The sequence below is a fragment of the Danio aesculapii genome, chromosome 7, assembly GCF_903798145.1.
Source record: "Danio aesculapii chromosome 7, fDanAes4.1, whole genome shotgun sequence".
Lineage (NCBI taxonomy): Eukaryota > Metazoa > Chordata > Actinopteri > Cypriniformes > Danionidae > Danio > Danio aesculapii.
The window spans coordinates 70,696,888-70,721,196 of NC_079441.1; the positions used below are offsets into that span (position 1 = coordinate 70,696,888).

At 36.6% G+C, this 24,309-nt stretch overlaps 1 protein-coding gene across 1 annotated transcript in view; it reads right to left on the bottom strand.

Moving 5' to 3' along the window:
• sepsecs (Sep (O-phosphoserine) tRNA:Sec (selenocysteine) tRNA synthase) overlaps positions 1-22,789 on the bottom strand; it is a 25,292-nt gene extending 2,503 nt beyond the window's left edge. Inside the window, exons 1-10 of the mRNA XM_056462438.1 lie at positions 22,489-22,789; positions 21,080-21,234; positions 18,937-19,055; positions 17,794-17,952; positions 16,309-16,462; positions 14,837-14,939; positions 14,620-14,749; positions 11,856-11,947; positions 6,378-6,471; positions 4,526-4,616 (exon numbers count right to left, since the gene is read on the bottom strand). Of these exons, the coding sequence (XP_056318413.1) occupies positions 4,526-4,616; positions 6,378-6,471; positions 11,856-11,947; positions 14,620-14,749; positions 14,837-14,939; positions 16,309-16,462; positions 17,794-17,952; positions 18,937-19,055; positions 21,080-21,234; positions 22,489-22,602 (1,211 nt within the window). The 5' untranslated portion in view covers positions 22,603-22,789. The remainder of the gene's footprint in view (positions 1-4,525; positions 4,617-6,377; positions 6,472-11,855; positions 11,948-14,619; positions 14,750-14,836; positions 14,940-16,308; positions 16,463-17,793; positions 17,953-18,936; positions 19,056-21,079; positions 21,235-22,488) is intronic.
• Between the last annotated feature and the right edge of the window lie 1,520 nt (positions 22,790-24,309).

Below are 24,309 nucleotides of genomic sequence, written 5' to 3' on the forward strand. Positions count from 1 at the left end.
ACTTCCCTAAATCAAAACAGAGTGTTTTCAAAAGCACCGATTGACACACCCACCGTGTTCCCTAAATCCAACCGATACTGTTTTCAAAAGCACCGATTGACCAGCCCCACCAACTTCCCTAAATCAAAACAGAGTGTTTTCAAAAGCACCGATTGACACACCGACCGTGTTCCCTAAACCCAACCGATAGTGTTTTCAAAAGCACCGATTGACCAGCGCCCTCCCACTTCCCTAAATCAAAACAGAGAGTCTTCAAAAGCACAGATTGACACGCCCACCGTGTTCCCTAAATCCAACCGATACTGTTTTCAAAAGCACCGATTGACCAGCGCCCACCCACTTCCCTAAATTAAAACAGAGTGTCTTCAAAAGCACCGATTGACCAGCGCCCTCCCACTTCCCTAAATCAAAACAGAGTGTTTTCAAAAGCTACGATTGACAAACCCACCGTGTTCCCTAAATCCAACCGATACTGTTTTCAATAGCAATCCAGAAAAAGAAAAGCCCTCGTGGCCGCTTGATTGTTACCATGTTTTCAGATATTACCATGTTCTCACTCTTTTATTTGCTTGTTTATTTTATTTTTTGCTTTTTGTTTGACCTGCTTTCTGGAACCGTTCTTCACAGGACTCAAACCCAAATGTCGCAGTCAACTCCTCTCTGCGTATCAAGTCCACCAACGTACGCAGCGAGCCAAACTGGTAACACCGGAAAAGCCCATATGGAGGTAAGTGGTCAGCTGGTAGTGCTAAAAGGAGCAGAAGCCGCTAGCTGCGTCTTATTGCCCAGTAGTGTTCATTTTAGGTGAAATACGTACCTCTGGCTACATAATTTAGGATCTCCAAAAATGTATACGGGGGTACATTTCACAATGAGCCCGTGTTGCTTGTTATACTTAATTGTGCCATCCTAATATCATCACTACAATGATTAATATCTTACCAGCAGTGATTAATTAAACCAGTTCTGTAAAAAGAGTCAAACAGTCCAAACAGATGGCAAATCTTTGTGAATCAGTAACATCTCACACTTCAGTTTCCAAAATTCACAACAGACTTTCTTTGTTCGGTCTGGAACACATCCATGATATTTATTCATTGCACATCTATCACCGCAGATATAGAGTGTATAGCTTTTGACAGGCTAAAAGGGGTGAAGAGGATAATGCTGAAGCGAAACCCATGAGAACGAGAATGATTCCCATTTAAATAATGAAAGCGGACGGCTGAAAGAAGATTTCATCAATATTACAGCAGGTCAGCCACTGTCCGGCAGAAAATATGAACACAAAATGCAGCTTTGGGATGTGGAAACATTCATTCAGTCAAAGGTCTAGTACGCAAGAAGTGAGTTGCAAACTAGTGATGTTTTATAAACAAATTTCAGGAGGAGCATGCGCAGAAGTTTCAGTATCAAATACGTCATTGACAATTATTCTATTATCCAATCAGTTCTTGACCAAACCCCTATATATACCATAGCTGACCTACCTGCAGCATCTTACGACTTTAGCATCCCTCCACCACCCCGTCACCTCACCTCTTAAGCATTACAATCCCGGGGGGAGCGTTCTGGGGCCGGGCTAGATACTTCGCTCGAATCCCAATTCCTCTCTGTTTCCTGATTTGAGGAATAACTCGAGTTTGGGTGTCTTCCCCGAGCTCAGAGCCCTCTCCCCGGACAGCACGCCAAATACGCTTAATTCTGAAACTATTGCAAGTGTGAACTCGTGAAAAGCATCACAATGGAGTCTGAAGCCACACCTTAAAGTGCACATGAAATCTAAACTAACCATATTGATGTTGTTAGCTCACATTGCTAGTGTTGTGGTGAACGATTCATCAGTGCATGTCATTACAAAAAAAAAAGTTTGCTCTTGTAATCTTTAAGTGAAATCTGAAAATGCACTTCCTGTTTGTTTTAAGTTCTATTCTCAGATGACGTCTGTCTGCGGGATTGGGGCGTGGCTAACACTTAACCAAGCCCCTCCAGCTGTCAGTTTTGACAACAAACAGAAATGGTGATGAGGAGGAGGAGGAGTCTGTTAGGTTGCACTAACTCTCCACAATCCCTTTTCCAGATCTATGTGAATGAAGCGCCTACTTTACTACATCCAATCAGCTCGCAGCAGAAAAAACAAGCCACGCCCACTGTTTGCTCTTAATATTCGGTTTCTCTAGGAACTGCGTCACAATAGGAAGACAAGAAGACCATGGAGACTGAAGCCACACTTTTAATATCATTCAACAAACTCACATTTCTGCATCACACACTATTAATAATAAAAAATAAAGTTTGTTAAGTTTATAGGGTATATAATCAGGGCTTTATTTGTGTTTATTTATTTTGTTATACAAAATCAAATCCGGCACTTCATTTTACAGATCCCCCTCCTCACACAGCTTTTCACTTTCTTCCACGACTCCACAACCATCTTCATCTTTCGTCAGCAATTTGTGGGGTTTTTTTTAGTCACTGCTTAGTCTAACTGCCTGGAGAGCTATACACAAATCTATAATTAAAGCATTACTTTTGTACTGTTGGTGCTCATTTAAGACTAAATGATTTGTGTTTAAAATAAAAGACGCCACATATTCCATATTAAGTGTATTGGTCTGTTTTAAAACACACCCAAATTCTACAGCGTCCACTTGCTCATCTTCAAATCGTGCGTACAGCAGCTGATCTGAAAACAGTGTCTTTATATAGAGCGCGTCCGTCAGTCACCTGTGTGCAGCGCGTATGGAGAGCGGAAGCAGCGCGCAGGCGTTCGCCTTTCACACCAGCTGTGTCTGCAGCACACAGCTGATCGGCGGCTGCTGCACAGATCGATCGATCTCTATTCTATCTAGTTGCCTATCTATCTTTATATATAAATACACTTTTTATTTTTACATCTGCAGCAACTTCAAGCGCGTGCAGTGTGAAACAGGCGTTACATGAATTGACTGATTCAGAGGTTGCATGGTGAATGCGGCTGTCGTTTATATTCATTTCAACATGATTTCAGGCCAAATTAAAGCGAGAGCATAATTCTGTTAAACAGCTCTTGTGATTAGATATCACATTTAGGATCGGCTCTTTGATGCTACTTTCACTTTACATAGAACGATACGGGAAAATGCTTAAATTGGGATGATAGCGGGATAGAATGGTGAAAAACGGGAGGGTTAACAGGCATGCAGGATGATAGTCAGCCTTCAGTGTCCTCTTTTGTCACTTCTTCAAGCATAGCCCTGAGAGCGAGGTAAGATAAATCTAAACTAATTTCTGTAGTTCAAAAAACTCTGAGAATGTCTGTTATCATGGCCCACCTATTAAAAAATAGTCAGGTTTAAATCAGGCTCATAATTACCATACCTGTCAACCCTCCCGTTTTTAATCGAGATTCTCCCGTATTTTACAGTTCTATCCCGCTATCATCCCGTAAAAGTATTTTCCCGTATTTCTCCCGTATTTTCAGTCTTTCTCTGAAGAGTGGCAAATAAATATTAAGGATCCGAGCTTCCCTTTACGCAACCCATACCGCCGAACCACCAGGGGCGCCCTCTTGCTCTTAAATGTGAGTCTGTTCTGTGCTTTCGCTTTGTTTATGGCGGGATTCCCTTTCCTTTTCATTACCGGTGCCGTCTCCCCTTCATATGCAATCCTCAAAACATATAGCCATATAGCGGTGCGTGACTGTCAGCTGACGCGCTCCATAGTGATAAATAGATGCGGTTTCCCAAACGGACTCTGTACACGCGATTTGAAGCGGAGCGAAAGTCTGGGTTTTGGTTGCATGTTTGAACAGACATATACACATAATTATTAATAATAATAATAATAATATCTAAAGATGTCGATTTTGGTAGGTTTTGTTTCAAACATAGCTAATTTCGTCCCAAATGAGCATAAAAAGTCAGAAAAGCAATCGAAAGCTTTCATAATAACGTTAGATCTGCGCATTTTTAAAGGGACACCTGTTATTTAATGTAATGAAAAGAAAAAAATCTAAATAAATAAGAGATTCATTCGTTGCTCTTTAATCAGAATGTGTAAGTTATACAGTGAAGAAACGGCTAATGAGATTTAATAGCTTGAATCTGTTTCACTATAATACCTTTTATTTTTAATAAGCTGAACTGTTTGCTAATGCATTTGCTGCTAATGTATACCATTTAATTTTTCTTTTGTAAATAATAATAATAATAAAACATATTACTGACCGTTTAACTGTTTATTTACAATGAAACAGCTCCAAATGAACATATTTAGTAATTTGGGGATTTTTTAAAGGGTGGGTGGCATGTCCCTTATTATGGTGGCGTATCCCTTATTTTCACATCCCAATGTTGATAGGTGTGATAATTACAGTTAATTTGTTGGACCAGGTCAGGCTCGGACACAAGGTGCACGGGCTTGGGTAGGGTCGGGTTTAATTTTTTGGCCTCGATCTAAGCTCTACTGCGTGAAAATTGAGAAAACAGGCCTTTTAATTTTCTCTTTGACAAGAAATTAAAAAACAAAAAGGTCAGAAGCTCACCTGGCTCCAGAAACCTGCCTGGTGAAGAGCATGGAGCCCAGCTGAGTGACTGCAGAGCTACTGTGGGCTTCCAGATGGTTCAGTGACATCGCTGGAGAACACAAGAAAACATTCATTTATTTGAGTTGTAATATAAACAGCTAAACACTTGATGCAAAGTCTTGACAGCATATAATCATGCATTCCTGACTGTTGGTGATTTTTACTGTTGGGAAGAGGTTCTGTTAGTAATTTTGACTGTTGATTACTAGTTACAGTGCAAAAAAAGCTTAGTTTTGGCTTTTATATAGAGCATGTGTGTGTGTGAGAGACAGAGAGAGACCTTTGTGTACTTACACTACCTGACAAAAGTCTTGCCGTTGATCTCAGTTGTAAGAGCAACAAATAATAACTCGACTTCTAGTTGATCATTTGGAAAAGTGACAGAAGATTTTTCTGATGAATCATCTGTTGAATTCATCCCAATCATCACCAATACTGCAGAAGACCTACTGGAACCAGCATGGACACAAGACTCTCACAGAATTCAGTCAAGTTTGGTGAAGGAAACATCATGGTTTGGGGTTACATTCAGTATGGGGGCGTGCGAGAGATCTGCAGGTGGATGGCAACATCAGCAGCCTGAGGTATCAAGACATTTGTGCTGCCCATTACATTACAAACCACAAGAGAGGCAAATTCTCCAGCAGGATAGTGCTCCTTCACATACTTCAGCCTCCACATCAAAGCTCCTGAAAGCAAAGAAGGTCAAGGTGCTCCAAGATTGGCCAGCCCAGTCACCTGAGATGAACATTATTGAGCATGTCTGGGGTAAGATGAAGGAGGAGGCATTGAAGATGAATCCAGAGACGCCTGCAAGAACGCTTTCTTTGCCATTCCAGATGACTTTATTAATCAGTGATTTGAGTCATTGCAGAGATGTATGGATGCAGTCCTCCAAGCTCATGATGGAGTCAGACACAATATTCATTCTGTTTCCACTGCAGCATGACCACATATTCTATACTGGACATTATTGAAGGTTCAGTGACAAGACTTTTGTCTAAGCAAAGTCAGACCTTACTGTCCTAATGAAATAATTCAAAATCAAGGCATGATCATATTTTATTGTGGTAAAATAAGTGTAATCTAGAGGCCTTTACCTTTCATATAAGCCACTTTTGGTGGTCCAGTTATTATTTGTTGTTCCTAAGATTTGGACAGGCGACATGCCTTTAGTCAGGTAGTATATCTTGATATGTCTGAGAAAATCAAAATAAGCAGATCAGCTCTCAGAACATAGTAAGCGTATTTCTGCACACACCCTATAATCTGCTGTTTTACTCCACAGAACTCCATTTAAAATCCAGAAACTTGTTTGCACAGGCCTATCTAAAAGGTTAATGCTGCCAACTGATGATCAACAATAAAAATAACAAATCTGACCTCTTCCCAACAGGGAAAACCACCAACAATCCAGATTATATGCTGTCATGACTTTGCAATCAAACGTGGTTATAATGGAAGTCAATGGGGCAAAAACAGCCGCTAACATACTGAAAACTAGTCAATTTGAACAATAAACGAGTGTTAAAATAGTCTTTTATTTTATTTTGTTCTTATTTTCCACAAGCCTGATTCACTAATAAGATGCCTTTTTAAGCATTAACCAATAGCGAAAGATGGAGCCAGATGGTGTATTTACAGGATCTGCCAGCAGGGGTTTACGCCAACCAGCCAAACCTTGAGCCAAACCATGCAAAAAACAGCTATTTCTGGAGCTATTTTCATTCACTACAGCAGAATGCGTGTTTATTGAGCGCTTGTACAGAAGCCTTCAGCCGTTTGCTCTACATTATGCATGACTCCTCACCCAGTGATATGGGATTGTGTGGTGTTTTCAGCAGTCTCTCTCCGTGTCTCGCGGCTAAAGCGCTCAGCTCCTGCGCCAGATGCCCGTACAGCTCCTGCGATGTCACACAAATTATAAACACAGTTATAAATAGCTCCACACACAGCGTTTCTGTCGCACTTTCTGCTAAAGGTGCATGTTTTTCGGTTTGGCGTCTGCTGTCCTACAGTAAACCCAGCAGCTGCTTCAGCTTTCAGCCTACTGTAACTTTCCTCCACACTGAAAAAAAGTGGATTTACTAAATTTGGTACAGTTGAAGTGAAAGCAAAACGTGTTTAGCGCGATATGTTGCTATTTTCAGACCAGCACAACACAAATTTTTCACATTTTGCACCACGTTGTTTAAATAGCAAATCCATTTGCGCCACTTTGGACTCATGTGTGTTCCAGTCTAGAAAGGAGGTGTGTTAAGGTGAATTGTTGGCGTGTGGCTATTTTGAAGAACTGAAATAGACTCCACCATTGACCAACTGAAAGCTTCTCTAAAGTCCAGCTCAGAGCACGTTAGTTTTGCGCATATGCAGGTCCAAAACTCTTAGGGCGTACTCACACTATGTACAGTTGCCTTGAACCAAGCCGAAGCACGAAGCCCCCCCTCCCGTCTCCCCTGACGGTCCGCACTCACATTACATTCGGGCCTGGGCACACTTCGATGATGCGCTGTTCAGTTTAAGCGCTCTCGCTCTGCACAGTGGAGTTTTCTTTAGTTATGTCATTTTAGTCGCTTGATATGCAGTGACACTGCATATTCACCGAATAGATCAGCCATTTTTGACGCTCATAAACAGTCATAAAGTCCTCATGCTGCAGGAATTAGGAGGTTTGATGAAGGTGCAGCTGGATGTCTTCAGTTGAGTGCGTACAATACCGTTTCCTTATCCACGAAAGTAAAGAGGCTGAATGGAGGAGGCTCATTCTTTATCCTCGCGCTGCAGATGCTCTGTTTAACTGTTTTCTCACTAGTGAAGCGTTCAGTTTTCCACTTATAAAGTCCGCCATGTAAATAGCAAGTGCGCAATGGCGCGACACAACTGACTCAGAGGGAATAGGAGATGAGACTCTAATTGGTTTATTCTCAAAACACACCCAGAACTCATTAAGTGAATAAGCTCAACCCTGTTAGACCATGCGCCATTAAATAAGAGCCCTTAAAATTAAAGAATTGTTTTTCCCTAATTTCTGTTTGACGGAGAGATTTTTTTTTTCAACACATTTCTAAACATAATAGTTTTAATAACTCATTTCTGATAACTGATTTCTTTCATCTTTGCCATGATATCAGTACAGAGTTTCTGAACTTTTAAGACATTTTTAAGACCATTATGAGCTAGAAATTTTAGACTTAAACAGGGCTGAATGCTAAGGTTTTTTTTTAATATCCCAGTTGGAAAAGATTTTCACTTGCCCTATCAAAAATGATTATAATTCAATACATGTAATAATACAATAATATTAATAATAATTAAATAAAAAATATAGGTCAGGTCAGTATCCTCAGCAGCATATAAATGGAGAACTTTTAAACAAATTTTACTGTAAGGATGCTATTTATAAATAAAAAGTTAAAAGTTTTAATGAGATTGGGATTGTATGGGTGTTAAATGGCCATATTGGGTAGCTATACATGAACAAAGGAAAATTAAGACCCGTCAGAAAAGATTTAAGACCTACACCACAACATTTCTGTAGATTTAAGACTTTTTAAGGCCTAAAAATTAGCTTTTAAGATTTAAGACATTAAGACTTTTTAAGACCCCACAGATACCCTGCAGTACATCATATTTTACTAGATATTTTACTAGTATTCAGCTTAAAGTAAGATTTAAAGGCTTAACTAGGTTAATTAGGTAAAGTTATGGTAATTAGGCAAATCATTGCATAACAGTGGTTTGTTCTGTAGACAATTCAAAACACAATATTGCTTATGAGGGCTAATACTATTGACCTTAAAATGGTTTATAAACAATTAAAAACTGCTTTTATTCTAGCCGAAATAAAACAAATCAGACTTTCTCCAGAAGAAAAAATATTATAGGAAATACTGTGAAAAATTCCTGAATCTGTTAAACATCATTTGGGAAATATTTGCAAATAATAATAAATAAATAAATAAATAAATAAATAAACATCATATATATATGTATATATAAATATATATATATATTTGACCTCAACTGTAAGTGGTTGCAAACAATTTACATGGGCTGAATTTAAACAAACAAATGAAGTTGAACGTTACTAAATTTTATTTGTTTGTTTAAAATCAGCCCATATTAATAGTTTGCAGCCACTTACCTTTTAAAAATATACATATAAATCCAATGCATCATTTTTTTCAGTGCAGCATGTGATTTGCCATCTCGAATGCATTTGCGTGCACAGAAACCAGCAGCGTTTGCAAGAGCTGCGCTTCACCGCTGGGAGCAATTATAGATGAACTGAAGGAGTCGAAGCCTTATTATAAAGCTTTTAGCGAGACGACTGAGACCTACAGGGTGAAAATTATAACCTGCTGTGCCTGTCGGTTCGTAATATACCACCGCTTGTACATTTTAATCCTATTTCCTCCATTTTTCCTCCTAAAATAATGCATTGCTTTATTTAAATAAATGTTTTACACTTTATTTTAAGGTGTCCTTCTTATACATTCATTCATTTTCCTTTGGCTTAGTCCCTTATTTATCAAGGGTCACCACAGCAGAATGAACCACCAACTGTTCCAGCATAAATTTTACGCAGCAGATTCCATTCCAACCGCAACCTGGTAGTGGGAAGCACCCATACACTTATTCACTCCTGTAGTGTAGTGATAGTGTGTGTGAATGTGTGTATGGGCGTTTCCCAGTACTGGGTTGTGGCTGGAAGGGTAATACACCCCCCACACTCCTCTAACTTATACTCCTCACAATCACTGCACTATTTAACATTTGCACATTTAAAATTTGCACATATTCATGGCACTGATTCACTTATTTGAACTGCACATACCTACTGCACATGGACATTTGTAATTATGTTTATCTATCTGCACACTTCTGCTACTAATAGTATCCTGTACATATATTCATTTATTGTAAATCGCTGTTCATAGCTAATACAACCTGTATATAATGTTGATAGTACATCCATCTGTAAATATCACCATAGTTTTTCTATAGCTGCACTTTATAACTTATACCTGTATCCTGCACTTGCTGCTATTGCACTGCTGGTTAGACCAAAACTGCATTTCGTTGCCTTGTACTTGTACATGCGTAATGACAATAAAGTTGAATCTAATCTAATCTAATCTATTCGCTGCACAAAACATATGCTGGAATAGTTATCGGTTCATTCCGCTGTGGCGACCTCTAAAATAGAGACTAAGCCGAAAGAAAATGAATGAATGAATGAACAAAAAAAGTCTCAAGAGTTGGTTTGTTTAAGCTCATCATACATGAGCATTTTGAACAAGCAGCAAAATCATTATTTTGAGTGTAATACCACCCAAAACGGTGGCAACAAGCATAATAGAATTAATTAGGAGCTCCCAATCATCACCATCCACTGAATTAGCTCTATTACTGTCTCTCCACTTCACCTATAGCTGGTGTGTGGTGAGCGCACTGGCGCTGTTGTCCTGTCATTCAAGTGGATGCTGCACACTGGAGTGGAGAGACCCCCCCTTATGATTGTGAAGCGCTGTGGGTGTATGACCATACACAATAAATGTGCTATATAAACACACATTACATTACATAATTATGTCTTATTATCACCCTAATTAAAAATCAACATGCTTAATTGTGCGAATGTACACTTGCAGTTTACTTCAGATCTTAAAAGTTGACTTTCAGGAAATAAAAGCCCACTTAAGTGCACTTAAAAGACAAAGTTTCAAGCCACATTTACTTTACAGTATTGATGTTTTACTTAACATATTAATTATAATATTTTATTGTGCTTTAAAATTCATTTAAAGTCTGTCTTTAACTAACACCATAAAGCAAATGATTATAATCTGAAGTGGAGTGCTTTTGAGATTACATTAAAAGCTATTTTATTGCAATTTCAACATCACAAATGTAAAATTAATTACAAATAAAGTACATAAACGTTTCAGAAAGAATGACATTAGTGTCCAGTTTATCCTAAATTTAAATAAGTCAACAGAAATATCAAATTATATGTGAAGATGTGCATAAATTATACTTAAGTGAGTTAAAAAGCACTTTAACGTTTCAAAATATGATATATAACAAGCTTTCATTCATTTATTCATTCATTTATTTTCCTTCAGCTTAGTTCCTTATTTATCAGACCTTATTTGCCACAGCGGAATGAACCGCCAACTATTCCAGCATATGTTTTACACAGCAAGTGCCCTTCCAGCCACAACCCAGAAATGGGAAACACCCATACACTCTCACATTCACACACACACTCATACACTACAGTCAATTTAGTTCATCAGTTCACCTATAGCGCATGTGTTTGGACTGTGGGGGAAACCGGAGCACCCGGAGGAAACCCACACCAACACGGAGAGAACATACAAATTCAGAAATGCCAACTGGCCCAGCCAGGTCTTAAAGCAGGGATATTCTTGCTGTGAGGCAACCATGCCAACCATTGAGCCACCGTGCCACCCCAACAAACTTTCAATGATATGTAAATAGGATGCCAGGAAGTGTCTGAAAACTTTACATTAATTTGTCGATATAATACGTTTACTATTTTAAACGGCATATAACTTTTGTGAAAGGTTTATTGTTTTGTTCTTTGAAACATGCCAGGCCGCTGAATCTGAGCACAAAGACCATCTTATATGATCCACAACGGCTGTAAATTATTAATAACCGGACGCATTAGCGGTAAATCAATAACCCTTTTCTTATGTCTAATGGTGTTTTCTTTAATAATATGCCCACCTGTCTCTATATTTCTCAATCAGGGATTAAAGCTATTTCAATTATTTATATTCAAATATTTGATAACTTACCCGAAATGAAAATAAATAAACAGATAAACAAATAAATAAATTAATTAATAAATTAATAAATTAATAAATAAATCACAATGTAAACTGAAATCATATTTATTTCTCTTCCCTATTGAAATAATGCATTGCTTTTAATAATAAATGTTGCTCATGATCATGAAAAAATGGAGTAATAAGTTCAGCAATAAGTGTGAATATGAATTCATTACATAATAATAAATAATTATGACTTCGACTTTCATATATGTACAGTGGTGAGCAGACTGGCCCCGTGCGATACACCTCTGAGTAGGTGTTCGCTATGCAGTCAAATGTATGCGGTCTAAAGTATGGAAAATGACTGAAATATGACCCCCCCACTGAGCGTGATTTCCGACAGGGGCCCCCGTCAGTAGTCCGTGCCGGGGGCCCCCCCCGCATTTTGCGCAACGCCACTGTATATGTATATATCCATTCACCTTTCTGTCCGCCAGGAGTTTCTTGTATCCGTTTGCTCCCAGTGTGAGCAGTGTGATGAGGACATCTAGAGATGGAGACGCAGACGCTCGACCTGAAAGAAAACATGTCAGATTAATTAGCGCTGGATACGTTACTTTCAAAGAAGAAATTAATTACTAATTAAAGACACTTTGATGCCTTTTCAGTTGAGAATTGCATTATGGGATGTTGATCTCTGCCCTGTCGAATATTGATGTTGAAAATTCAACTCTACAGTTTAACAGAGTGACAGCGGATGCCCTTCCAGCTGCAACCCAGTACTGGGAAACACCCATACACACTCATTCACACAAACACACACACACGCACACACTCATACACTACGGCCAATTTTATTCATTCATTCATTTACTTTTTCGGCTTAGTCCCTTTATTAATCTGGGGTCGCCACAGCGGAATGAACCGCCAACTTATCCAGCATGTGTTTTACACTGCAGATGCCCTTCCAGCCGCAACCCAACACTGGAAAACACCTACACATACTCATTCACACTCACATTCATACACAACAGCCAGTTTAGTTCATCCAATTCCCCTATAACGCATGTGTTTTGACTGTGGGGGAAACCGGAGCACCCGGAGGAAACCCGCGCCAACAAAGGGAGAACATGCAAACTCCACACAAAAATGCCAACTGACCCAGCTGGCACTCGAAACCAGCGACCTTCTTGCTGTGAGGCGACAGTGCTAACCACTGAGCCTCTGGTTCTCGTCAGGCATTTCTGAGCGATGCAGCAGAGCTGAAGAAACAATGGAGCAGGTTATAAGCGTGTTCTCCTGTCTGACTGACTCACTGAATCAATAGCAGCAGCAGTGTTTGGGATTTCCACTGCAGTGCAGAGAAAGTGGGAGGGAAAGAGTGTGCGGAGAGCGAATCTGAAACAACCACCGACTCAAAAACTCAAGCTAGACCTCAGAGACGGATTACAATGTAACAGCATATTACTGCATGGTGAGAGTGTGTGACACTTATTGCATGTGATAATGCATGACCCTGCAGCACAAAACCACATTTTTTAATAAAAGTTTAGGCACATCTGATTTTTGGCTGAGATATGACTATATTTATATTGAAATACTGAAAAAATTGCCTTCAAAGCAGACCTCCCTGCTGAAAAATCCAGCTTAAACCAGCCTAGGCTGGTTGGCTGGTTTTAGCTGGTTGACCAGCCTGGTTTTAGAGGGGTTTTGGGCCATTTCCAGCCTGGTCTTAGCTGGTCAGGCTGGAAAACGACCAGCTAAATCCAGCTAAAAACCAGCTTGAGCAGCCTGGTTTAAGCTGGACATAGCTGGTTTTAGCTGGTCATTTTCCAGCCTGCGTAGCTAAGACCAGGTAAATTTGCTAAAACCAGCCAACCAACCTAGGCTGGTTTAAGCAGTTTTTTTTCAGTAGGGCTATTATGCAAAAATCACTTTTATAAAGGGTTTAAACACAGTTTAACATAGTGACAGCGGATCCCCTTCCTGCCACAACCCAGTACTGGGAAACACATATACACACTCATTCACACACACACACACACACACACACACACACACACACACACACACACACACACACACACACACACACTACGGCCAATTTTATTCATTAATTTATTTTCTTTTCGGCTTAGTCCTTTTATTTATCAGGGCCTTCAAATAAATTGCATTGAAAGCGGACCTATTATGCAAAAATCACTTTGATAAAGGGTTGTGTGGCAGCAGTGTGTGTATATAATTCAGTTTTATAATCACACTTGATGAAAACAGTCAAAACAGATAAAAACTTTGAAGATGACTCTCTGAAACCGACCCTTTTAGGCTTTGTTATGACCCTGGTCTAGGGATAAGGCCGCAACATAAAAGATCACCAGACAAATAAAAATCCCTTTTATGACCCTTTGGTGTCCGGTCTCTTTATTTGTCCTTTTTTTTTGTCTTTTTTTCTTTATTTTTAATCATCCAAAAACGTGAAGCCAACTACCTCGGAGTGGACCCACAGAAAAATGGAGATTATAGTTCCTATCAATATTCATTCATTTTCTTTTCGGCTTAGTCCCTTTATTAATCAGGGGTCGCCACAGCGGAATTAGCCGCTAACTTATCCAGCATATGTTTTAAACAGCGGATGCCTTTCCAGCCGCAACCCATCACTGGGAAACACATACACACTTATTCGCACACACACATACACTACGGACAATTTAGCCTACCCAATTCACCTGTACCGCATGACTGTGGGGGAAACCGGAGCGCCCGGAGGAAACCCACGCAAACGCAGGGAGAACATGCAAACTCCACACAGAAACCCCACCTAGCAATATTGGTCTAGATAATAGTAATTTTTCATACTCCATCAGTCTTATTACACGATGAAGACGATGTAGAAAAATAATCAAAACTATTTTTTTACATTTTTTAAACAAAATGCTAATGGTCTAATCCGATTCAATTCATTATGCTAAGCTAAAAGAACAAGAAATCTGCTGAATGCATTACCAAATGATTCAAGTCAACTGTTGAACTCAAGAAGACGTGTAAAATTAGCCTTTTTCAAAAAAAAAGGTGGAGTGTACCTTTAAGGGGTTAATATGTTGTTATTGTTGTAATTCAGACTCTTCACCTGTAAATGCAACTAAATAATAAATAAAACAAACCAAATGCATGCTGATCAGAACTGCTTTCGTTAGTAACAGATCACTAACACACAACATATTAAGTGTTTATAAAGTATGTGCATACCTGGGTAGATCTTACTGATCTCCTGAATGAAGTTTTCATCAAACCCAGCGATGATTGCACCGCCGACTGGGACCATGAAGTTTTTATCCAGACTTTGGACAAAGGCATCGATTCTCCCCACCCGAGCCCCCTATAAAAACGTCAAACAATTTGGTTTTATTGTAATGAAATTAATTACCCTAGCTCAAAAATGTACACAATGAAGGTGAAATGTTACCTGCTGAATAAGGTGCATACATTTGGACGACTGCACTCCATAAGCGTTATTGACTATGTGAGGAATATCATGCTTGGCACATAAAACTGAGAGTTCCTCTAACCTGTAATAAACCAAACCAATAAAATTATTTCAAATAAATAACAAATGTATTAGATTATTGAATTAAAAATATATATTTTATTTTATCTAAATCTAATATGATCTAATCTAATTTAATATAATATAAAATAATACAAAATAATATAATATAATATAATATAAAATAATATAATATAAAATAATATAATATAATATAAAATAATATAATATAATATAAAATAATATAATATAAAATAATATAATATAATATAAAATAATATAATATAAAATAATATAATATAAAATAATATAATATAACATAACATAATATAATATAATATAAAATAATATAATATAATATAATATAATATAAAATAATATAATATAATATAATATAATATAGTATAATATAATATAATATAAAATAATATAATATAAAATAATATAATATAATAAATATAATATAATAAATATAATATAATAAATATAGTATAATATAATATAATATAATATAAAATAAAATAATATTATAATATAATATAATATAATATAATATAAAATAATATAAAATAATATAATATAAAATAAAATATAATGAAATATAATATAAAATAAAATAATATAATATAATATAATAAATATAATATAATAAATATAATATAATAAATATAATATAAATATAATATAATATAATATAATATAATATAATATAATATAATATAATATAATATAATATAATATAATATAATTAATATAAAATAAAATAAAATAAAATAAAATAATATTATAATATAATATAATATAATATAATATAATATAATATAATATAATATAATATAATATAAAATAATATAAAATAATATAAAATAATATAATATAATATAATATAAAATATTATAATGAAATATAATATAAAATAATATAATTTAATATAATATAAAATAATATAATATAATATAATATAATATAATATAATATAATATAATATAATATAATATAATATAATATAATATAAAATAATATAATATAATATATTATAAAATAATATAATATAATATAAAATAATATAATATAATATAAAATAATATAATGAAATATAATATAAAATAAAATAATATAAAATAAAATAATATAAAATAATATAATATAATATAATATAATATCTTTTATTTTTTTGCATCTCAGGTATTTATGTCTAAGGTCTCCACTGCAGTTTCTTAAAAGATTGAAAATAATTGGGCACTGAAATGTGAGTGAGAAAATAATTATTTATTAACATCTTTTTAGCTGCTCTGTCCTTTAAACTGTTTCAATGTTTAATCTGTACATGCCTTTAGTCTGCTTAAGTAAATAAAAAATAGGAGTTATTTTCCTCAGTGGTTTTGACCTGCCTGTCAGGGACGCGCGGTGCGAAACAGGAAGTGGTGGAATGAACACAAAGGATGTTTTCAGCACCAAACTCCTCAATCTTCCTCTCCACTTCCTCCAGATTCGTCCTCAGCTCGTCTCCTTCCAGAACATTCTCGATCACCACTGGCTCAAAGCCTTTCAAAAGGGGAACATTCACTACACTTACTTCATAGACAGATATACATATATATAGTACAGTTCTTTTAAAAGCTTGATTCTGATCGGCTGATTAACATTGACATTTAAAGAGAATAGATGTTGCTTTAATAAGAAACATTTTTAATGAGATAATTGACGTTTTAATGAAAAAAAGATTTTGTTTCCACAAGATAATTGGCATTTAACAAGAAAAAGACCCTTTTATCACCCCTATATCACAGACCCTTGCATTCAAGTAAAAACTATACTCTATATTAGCTATATTCTATGCTACATATATACACACTTACTGACAAAAGTCTTGTCGTTGATCTCAGTTGTAAGAGCCACAAATAATATCTTGACTTCTAGTTGATCATTTGGAAAAGTGTCAGAAGGTGGATTTTTCTGCTGAATCATCTGTTGAATTCATCCCAATCATCACCAATAGTGCAGAAGACCTACTGGAACCAGCATGGACACAAGATTCTCACAGAAATCAGTCAAGTTTGGTGAAGGAAAAATCATGGTTTGGGGTTACATTCAGTATGAGGGCGTGCGAGAGATCTGCAGAGTGGATGTTTAACATCAACAGCCTGAGGTATCAAGACATTTGTGCTGCCCATTACATTACAAACCACAGGAGAGGGCGAATTCTCCAGCAGGATAGCGCTCCTTCTCATACTTCAGCCTCCATATCAAAGCTCCTGAAAGCAAAGAAGGTCAAGCTGCTCCAAGATTGGCCAGCCCAGTCACCAGACATGAACATTATTGAGCATGTCTGGGGTAAGATGAAGGAGGAGGCATTGAAGATGAATCCAGAGAATCTTGATGAACTCTGGGAGTCCTGCAAGAACGCTTTCTTTGCCATTCCAGATGACTTTATTAATCAGTGATTTGAGTCATTGCAGAGATGTATGGATGCAGTCCTCCAAGCTCATGATGGAGTCAGACACAATATTCATTCTGTTTCCACTGCAGCATGACCACATATTCTATACTGGACATTATTGAAGGTTCAGTGATGAGACTTTTGTCTGAGCAGAGTCAGAGCTTACTGTCCTAATGAAATCATTCAAAATCAAGGCATGATCATGTTTAATTTTGCTCAAATAAGCGTAATCTAGAGGCCTTTACCTTTCATTTAAGCCACTCCTATTACTAAATGATCAACTAGAAGTCAAGTTATTATTAGTTGTTCCTAAAACTTGTATAGTCGACAAGACTTTTGTCAGGTAGTCTAATTTCTAATCTATATTCCTTGTGTTCTACCTACACTCTGGGCTTAGAATGAAACTGTATTGAAACCTGTGGTGAGTGAATCTTACCGGCGGTCACCATAGACTTGAAACAGGACTTCTGGTCAATGCGAGGCCAGAGAATATAACGTGCTTTTGGTCTCCTGTGTCTGAGCGTGAGGAAACACAACGTGAGGCTCATTCCTGTGGCCATCGGCACCACGAAACACGAGGACACGCTGCGGACACCTGTCAACATCAGCACAAACACACAGCATCATCAGAGAACAGCTGCGGCTTTTATCAAAATATTAGCCATAAAGCCCACCTGCCAAGCCTACTGAAGAGAGCAAGAGTAACACACGTTTTCAATGCAAAGTGTGCTCATACCAAATGTTGATTTGATTTAATGTAAGTTAATTGATAAATAACCACAGCGGAATGAACCGCCAACTATTCCAGCATATTTTACGCAGCGGTTGCCCTTCTAGCTGCAACCCAGTACTGGGAAACACCCATGCACACTCATTCTCACACAAACACACATACACTAGGGCCAATTTAGTTTATTCAATTCCCCTATAGTGCATGTGTTTGGACTGTGGGGGAAACTGGAGCACCCGGAGGAAACCAACACCAACACGGGGAGAACATGCAAACTCCGCACAGACAGGCCAACTGAACCAGCCGGGACTCGAACCAGTAAGCTTCTTGCTGTGAGACTACATTGCTAACCATTGAGCCACCGTGTCACCCCTTATACATGCATTCATTCATTCATTCATTCATTTTCTTTTCAGCTTAGTCCCTTTATTAATCAGGGGTCGCCACAGTGGAATGAACCGCCAACTTATCCAGAATATGTTTTACGCAGTGGAAGCCCTTCCAGCAACAACCCACCACTGGGAAACACCCATACACTCTCACAATCACATTTCATTCATTTATTTATTTTCCTTCGGCTTAGTTCCTTGTTTATCACGTTGCCACAGTGGAATGAACCGGCAACTATTCCAGCATATGTTTTACACAGCAAGTGCCCTTCCAGCCACAACCCAGCAAAGGGAAACACCCATACACTCTCACATTCACACACACACTCATACACTATGGACAATTTAGCTTACACAATTCCCCTATACCGCATGTGTTTGGACTGTGGGGGAAACCGGAGCACCCGGAGGAAACCCACACCAACACGTCAGTCCCAGCGCAGAGCATTAGTGACAGTACCTGTGAACTTCAGCACGTCCAGAACTACTGAATTAGTGATTTTATTCAGGAGACTCGAACCGGCGGCTTTCGGCTGAACAGCTGCAATGTCACCCGACCGACCGATGCCATGGATCAGCCTGAGGAGATTTTTGCAGAGAATTCATTTATACTGACTTATAAGGGTGCAACAATACACTCATGTCATGATTCAGTTAATAATCAGTAGGCCCACACTGAATGTGCATGCGCAGATTTTTAGCCCATCATTAATTCTGTTTATTTACTTGAGTAAATGTGTGTAAATCTATATTGATTCAGTTTTTTTTTTATTAATTACAGTAATATTATTGACTATTATGAAAATATTGGATATGGAAATATCTGATTTATGTTCAGTGCAGTTTGTACAGTCATATTTTCTGTCTTTTAGTAGAGATATTATATGGGAGACTTGCATTGTTTACCAAATAAAGTGAATCTAATTTGATTTGCATTGTAAACATTAAATAAAAGTTAAAAAGATATTGAGTAAATGTGTGTAAATCTATATTCAGTTTATTCATCTATATTTATTCTTATTCAGTTTTTTTTAATTAATTACAGTAATATTATTGACCAATTTGAAAATGTTCATCTGATTTATGTACAATGCAGTGTGTACAGTAATATTTTCTCTCTTTTAGTAGATCTATCATATGAGAGACTTGCTTTGATTACCAAATAAAGTGAATCTAATTGGATTTGCATTGTAAACATTAAATAAAAGTTAAGATATTATTTTTTATTTCACATATTAAGGTTTTAGTTATGATCCTCCCAAAATAATTCAGCAGAAGTTTGCAGATTTTTACCAAAATTCTCTGCAGAAATATCAAAAAACATCCGCAGATTCTGTCTGGCCCTAATAATAAGCAATACTGATAAAACAATACAACTTTCTCCTGAAAATGTAAACCAAAAACATATATTTTTTATTACTTTTAAAAAGTACTGTCACTCAAATTGTTGGTATTGTATAAGGAAAGTACATGAACATAGGGCAATAGTGACACTAGAGCAGAAATACTTATAATTCTGCTTAATTCACTAAAATGTCCAATTATATTCGATTATATATATATATTCATTCTCAAATATTTCCCAAATGATGTTTAACAGATTCAGGAATTTTTCACAGTATTTCCTATAATATTTTTTCTTCTGGAAAGTCTTATTTCGGCTAGAATAAAAACTGTTTTTAATTTTTTTAAAAACCATTTTAAGGTCAATATTATTAGCCCCCTTTAAGCTATATATTTTTTGGATAGTCTACAGCAGAGTTTCCCAACCCTATTCCTGAAGGCACACCAACAGTCCACATTTTCATCCTCTCCCTAATCAAACACACCTGAATCATCTTATCATAACATCAGAAGAGACTCCAACACCTGAAGTTAATGGGTCAGAAAACGGAGACATCCAATATATGTACTGCTGGTGTGCCTCCAGGAACAGGGTTGGGAAACACTGGTCTACAGAACAAACCACTGTTATACAATGACTTGCCTAATTACCCTAACTTTACCCTAATTAACCTAGTTGTAATGTAATGTATTTTTGATTTATTACCATGTCAGCAACCAAGGCTATTTTCATGGCAAGATTTCAATATTAAATAATTTTTAAATAAACAATTAAGAACAACAAACAAACAAATATACACAAGTTAAATAAGATGTTTAGTGTTATATATGATAAGAATTGTAAATCTTTTCTGGTGTCACTTTGTTAAAAATGTCCTTTAAGAGAGTTCATTTAATAAACAAGTCTTCATTAAAACCAGGACAGTCCAGTAAAATGTGTTTTACAGTAAGCTGAGTTTTGCAGCACAAACATTGAGTGGGGTCTTCATCTTTGAGCAAAAAAACAAGGGTTAATTAACCTAGTTAAGCCTTTAAATGTCACTTTAAGCTGTATAGAAGTGTCTTGAAGAATATCTAGTCTAATATTATGTGCTGTCATCATGGCTAAGGTAAAATAAATCAGTTATTAGAAACTATTACGTTCAGAAATTGGGGAAAAATATATTCAGGGGGGCTAATAATTCTGACTTCAGCTGTATGTACACACCCCAGACGAATGAATGGATTCAAATGTATTTCTGATATTAAAAGTCTCTGACCTGTAATGTCTCCTGGCCACCAGGCTGGATGCGACTCGTCCTTCTCTCTCTCCCACTCCACAGTTCCCTAAGAAGTTGTTGCTGTCCATGACAGCCAGTTCATTCAGAAAGAGCTCAATGGTGCTCTCGCTCCAGCCCTCCTCTGGACATTTACCCTGCAGCGAAACACAAAACCACTCAACTCACATTAAAGCATTAACGATAAATCTTTTATTCGGAGGCTCAGTGGTTAGTGCTGTCGCCTCACAGCAAGAAGGTCGCTGGTTCGAGTCCCGGCTGGGCCAGTAGGCATTTCTGTGTGGAGTTTGCATGTTCTCCCCGTGTTGGTGTGGGTTTCCTCCGGGTGCTCCGGTTTCCCCCAAAGTCCAAACACATGCACTATAGGTGAGTTGGGTAAACTAAACTGGCCGTAGTGTATGAGTGTGTGTGTATGAGTGTGTATGCAGTGTTTCCCAGTATTGGATTGTGGCTGGAAAAAACATATACTGGAATAGTTGGCGGTTCATTCCGCTATGGCGACCTCTGTAATAGAGACTGAGCCGAAGGAAAATGAATGAATGAATCTCCTAAATCAGTACATTAATGCTTGTGAAACTAGTTAAAGGAGTCCTATTATGCCCCTTTACAACATATAAAATAAGTCTCTGATTGAGTCTGAAGATGATCTGAGCCAAATTTGGTGAAAATTGGACCAACGGTCTAGGAGTTTGAAAAAGTAGCGTTTCAATTTGCATAACAATGGCAGACAGGAAGTTGGTCAAATTATGGAAAATTTGGTATCATAATAGGTAATGACAGAGTGTGTATGTGAAGTTTCAGCTCAACAATTTCAGCTCAACAAACAACAAAGACTCTTTCAGGCTGTGATCCTAATTGTGGTGTTTTGGTGACTGTCGCTTTAAATTTAAATGAGATTGTTCTAATTTCAAAAAAGGGCGGAGCTACAAATGCCTGTGTGTCAGCATGGTGGCAGATTCAATAACAAGACTAACATCCTATGCTAATGAGGGAGAGATGGTCACTAGTGGGCGGGGCTTTCCCCGTCTGATGACAGGTATAAAGGGAGAATGTCAATCAAACTGTTTCTGCAGACTGTTTATCAAGTGTGATAATAAAAAATTAAATACATTTTAACCATCAGAAGCGGATTATATTCACACTGCTGCCACACATTATAAAACTGATATTTGCATAAAAGCTCCTCTTTAAGAAAAACTTTTATATCATAATATATTACACACGAGCGCTTAAATAACTAATATTTATCCATATGAGGAAATATTCATACTATTTATTGTACAGAACATTCAAAGTAGCATGGTAAACATTATATAGACCGTGTCATAATTTGTCATTGTTAAAAATGAACGAATTTAAAGCAACTTACTTTACCCCCAATCGTGTATTACCTGGTCTAACAGCCGTCGGATGAGCTGCTCGTGCCCGCGGCGCGCGTCCAAACCCTGCCGCACATATGAGGCGGACACGAGCTTCTCACTCAGCCTGAAGTTCTCGCTGTTCATACCGTTCTATTGAAGATTCAGAAGAGCTGCTTGTGTTTGATCTGCGAGCTACTGTTGTCTGTCGAAATAAGGCTTTCTCTGATTTCTGCTTGCGCAACTGTTGTGCACATGTGCGGTTAATCATTTGCCAACATCTCTGAATCCGCATGAGTTTCAAATCGATCGACTTTTCAGGAGAATGTTTACTTCCTGGTCGAAACTCCTCCTCTTTGATGACGTCTCCGTTTCAAAATAAAGGTCCCCTGTACTGTATGCACAGCTAGTGTTTTTTAGCCACCGATAAATTTCCGATGAAATGTTTATGTGGCTATATTCAATTTCATAATGTTCCTTTTACAGCATCAAGTCTGTAAATTAATTAAAATATAATCAGTGAAATGGACGTCAGCAATTATTTAGCTGTTCAAGCGTAAAATAAGACGAAAGACCATTTAAACACAGTCAGGAGCAGCAGGATTGAACAGAAACTCCATTAAAAATACTGTGGTAAAATAAATATCCATATTTTAAAGACTTGGTGCAGATTAATGTAATTTAATGCTCAGTCTGAGACCCACTTTTATCGTATATTAATCATGCAGTGAAGACTATTAATTTTTAAAGTGATCATATCTTAAACACTGTGATTTTGTAATGGCACACATATATATACATGTATGTATGTATGTATGTATTCAAAGTAAAGGTCATCTGTTTAATTTAATAATTAATTCAATTAATAGCAGTAGTTAAAGACCAAATTAATACATTATTTCAACAGCAATTGTATCAGTGGTAGCGTTATTACAAATATTACATATCAATATCGTCATATTTCAAAGCAAAAGTCTTATGTTTATTTCGTCCATCAATGCAGAGCAGTCTTGGTGGTAATCGCAGTAATTATGGACTAAATTAATTCTGAAAAAATTAATACATAATTTAAACATTGATTATTGTGTCTGTGGTATCACTTGTACATATAATTTATCATCAATATCATATTTCAAAGTAAAAGTCCTCTATTTAATTAATCCACCATTGCAGAGCAGCTTTCATTAAAGTAAGTGGCAATAGTAGTAGTTATAAGCAAATTAAAAAGAGTGATTATTGTGTCTGTGGCAGCAATAGATAATACATACAGTTTCTATCATTAATAACATATTTCAAAATAAAGGTCTTCTGTTTAATTCGTCCACTATTGAAGAGATGTCTTCGCATAAACGTGTTTTAGTAAAAAATAATCATAGACTAAATAAATACATTATTTAAACTGTAATTATTAAATCAGTCGTAGCAGTAGTACATATTTTATCATAATTCAAATTAAAGGTCCTCTCAATAAAATCACATTATGTGTAATATCTATTTATTATGATGTTATAATATATTTTACTATCATAAATGAAGTAAATGTTCTTCCTATTGCATAAATATATACTAAACAAAGACGTTTACCTTGAAATTCAATCTGTATTTTGTTACTGCTAGATAAAATAAATGGTTTTAAACAGATGAATTTCTGGCCTCCAGATTCATTTTTACAATACACAATTATAGATATGTTTTCTTTAATGCCAAAAATCAGTAGAATATCAAGTAAAGATTATGATCTATAATATATCAGAACTTAATTTTTATAAGTAATATGCATTACTAATCTTTTAGACTGCTTTAAAAGGCTATTTCTTCAATATTTAGATTTTTCTAAACACTCAAATTTCAGAT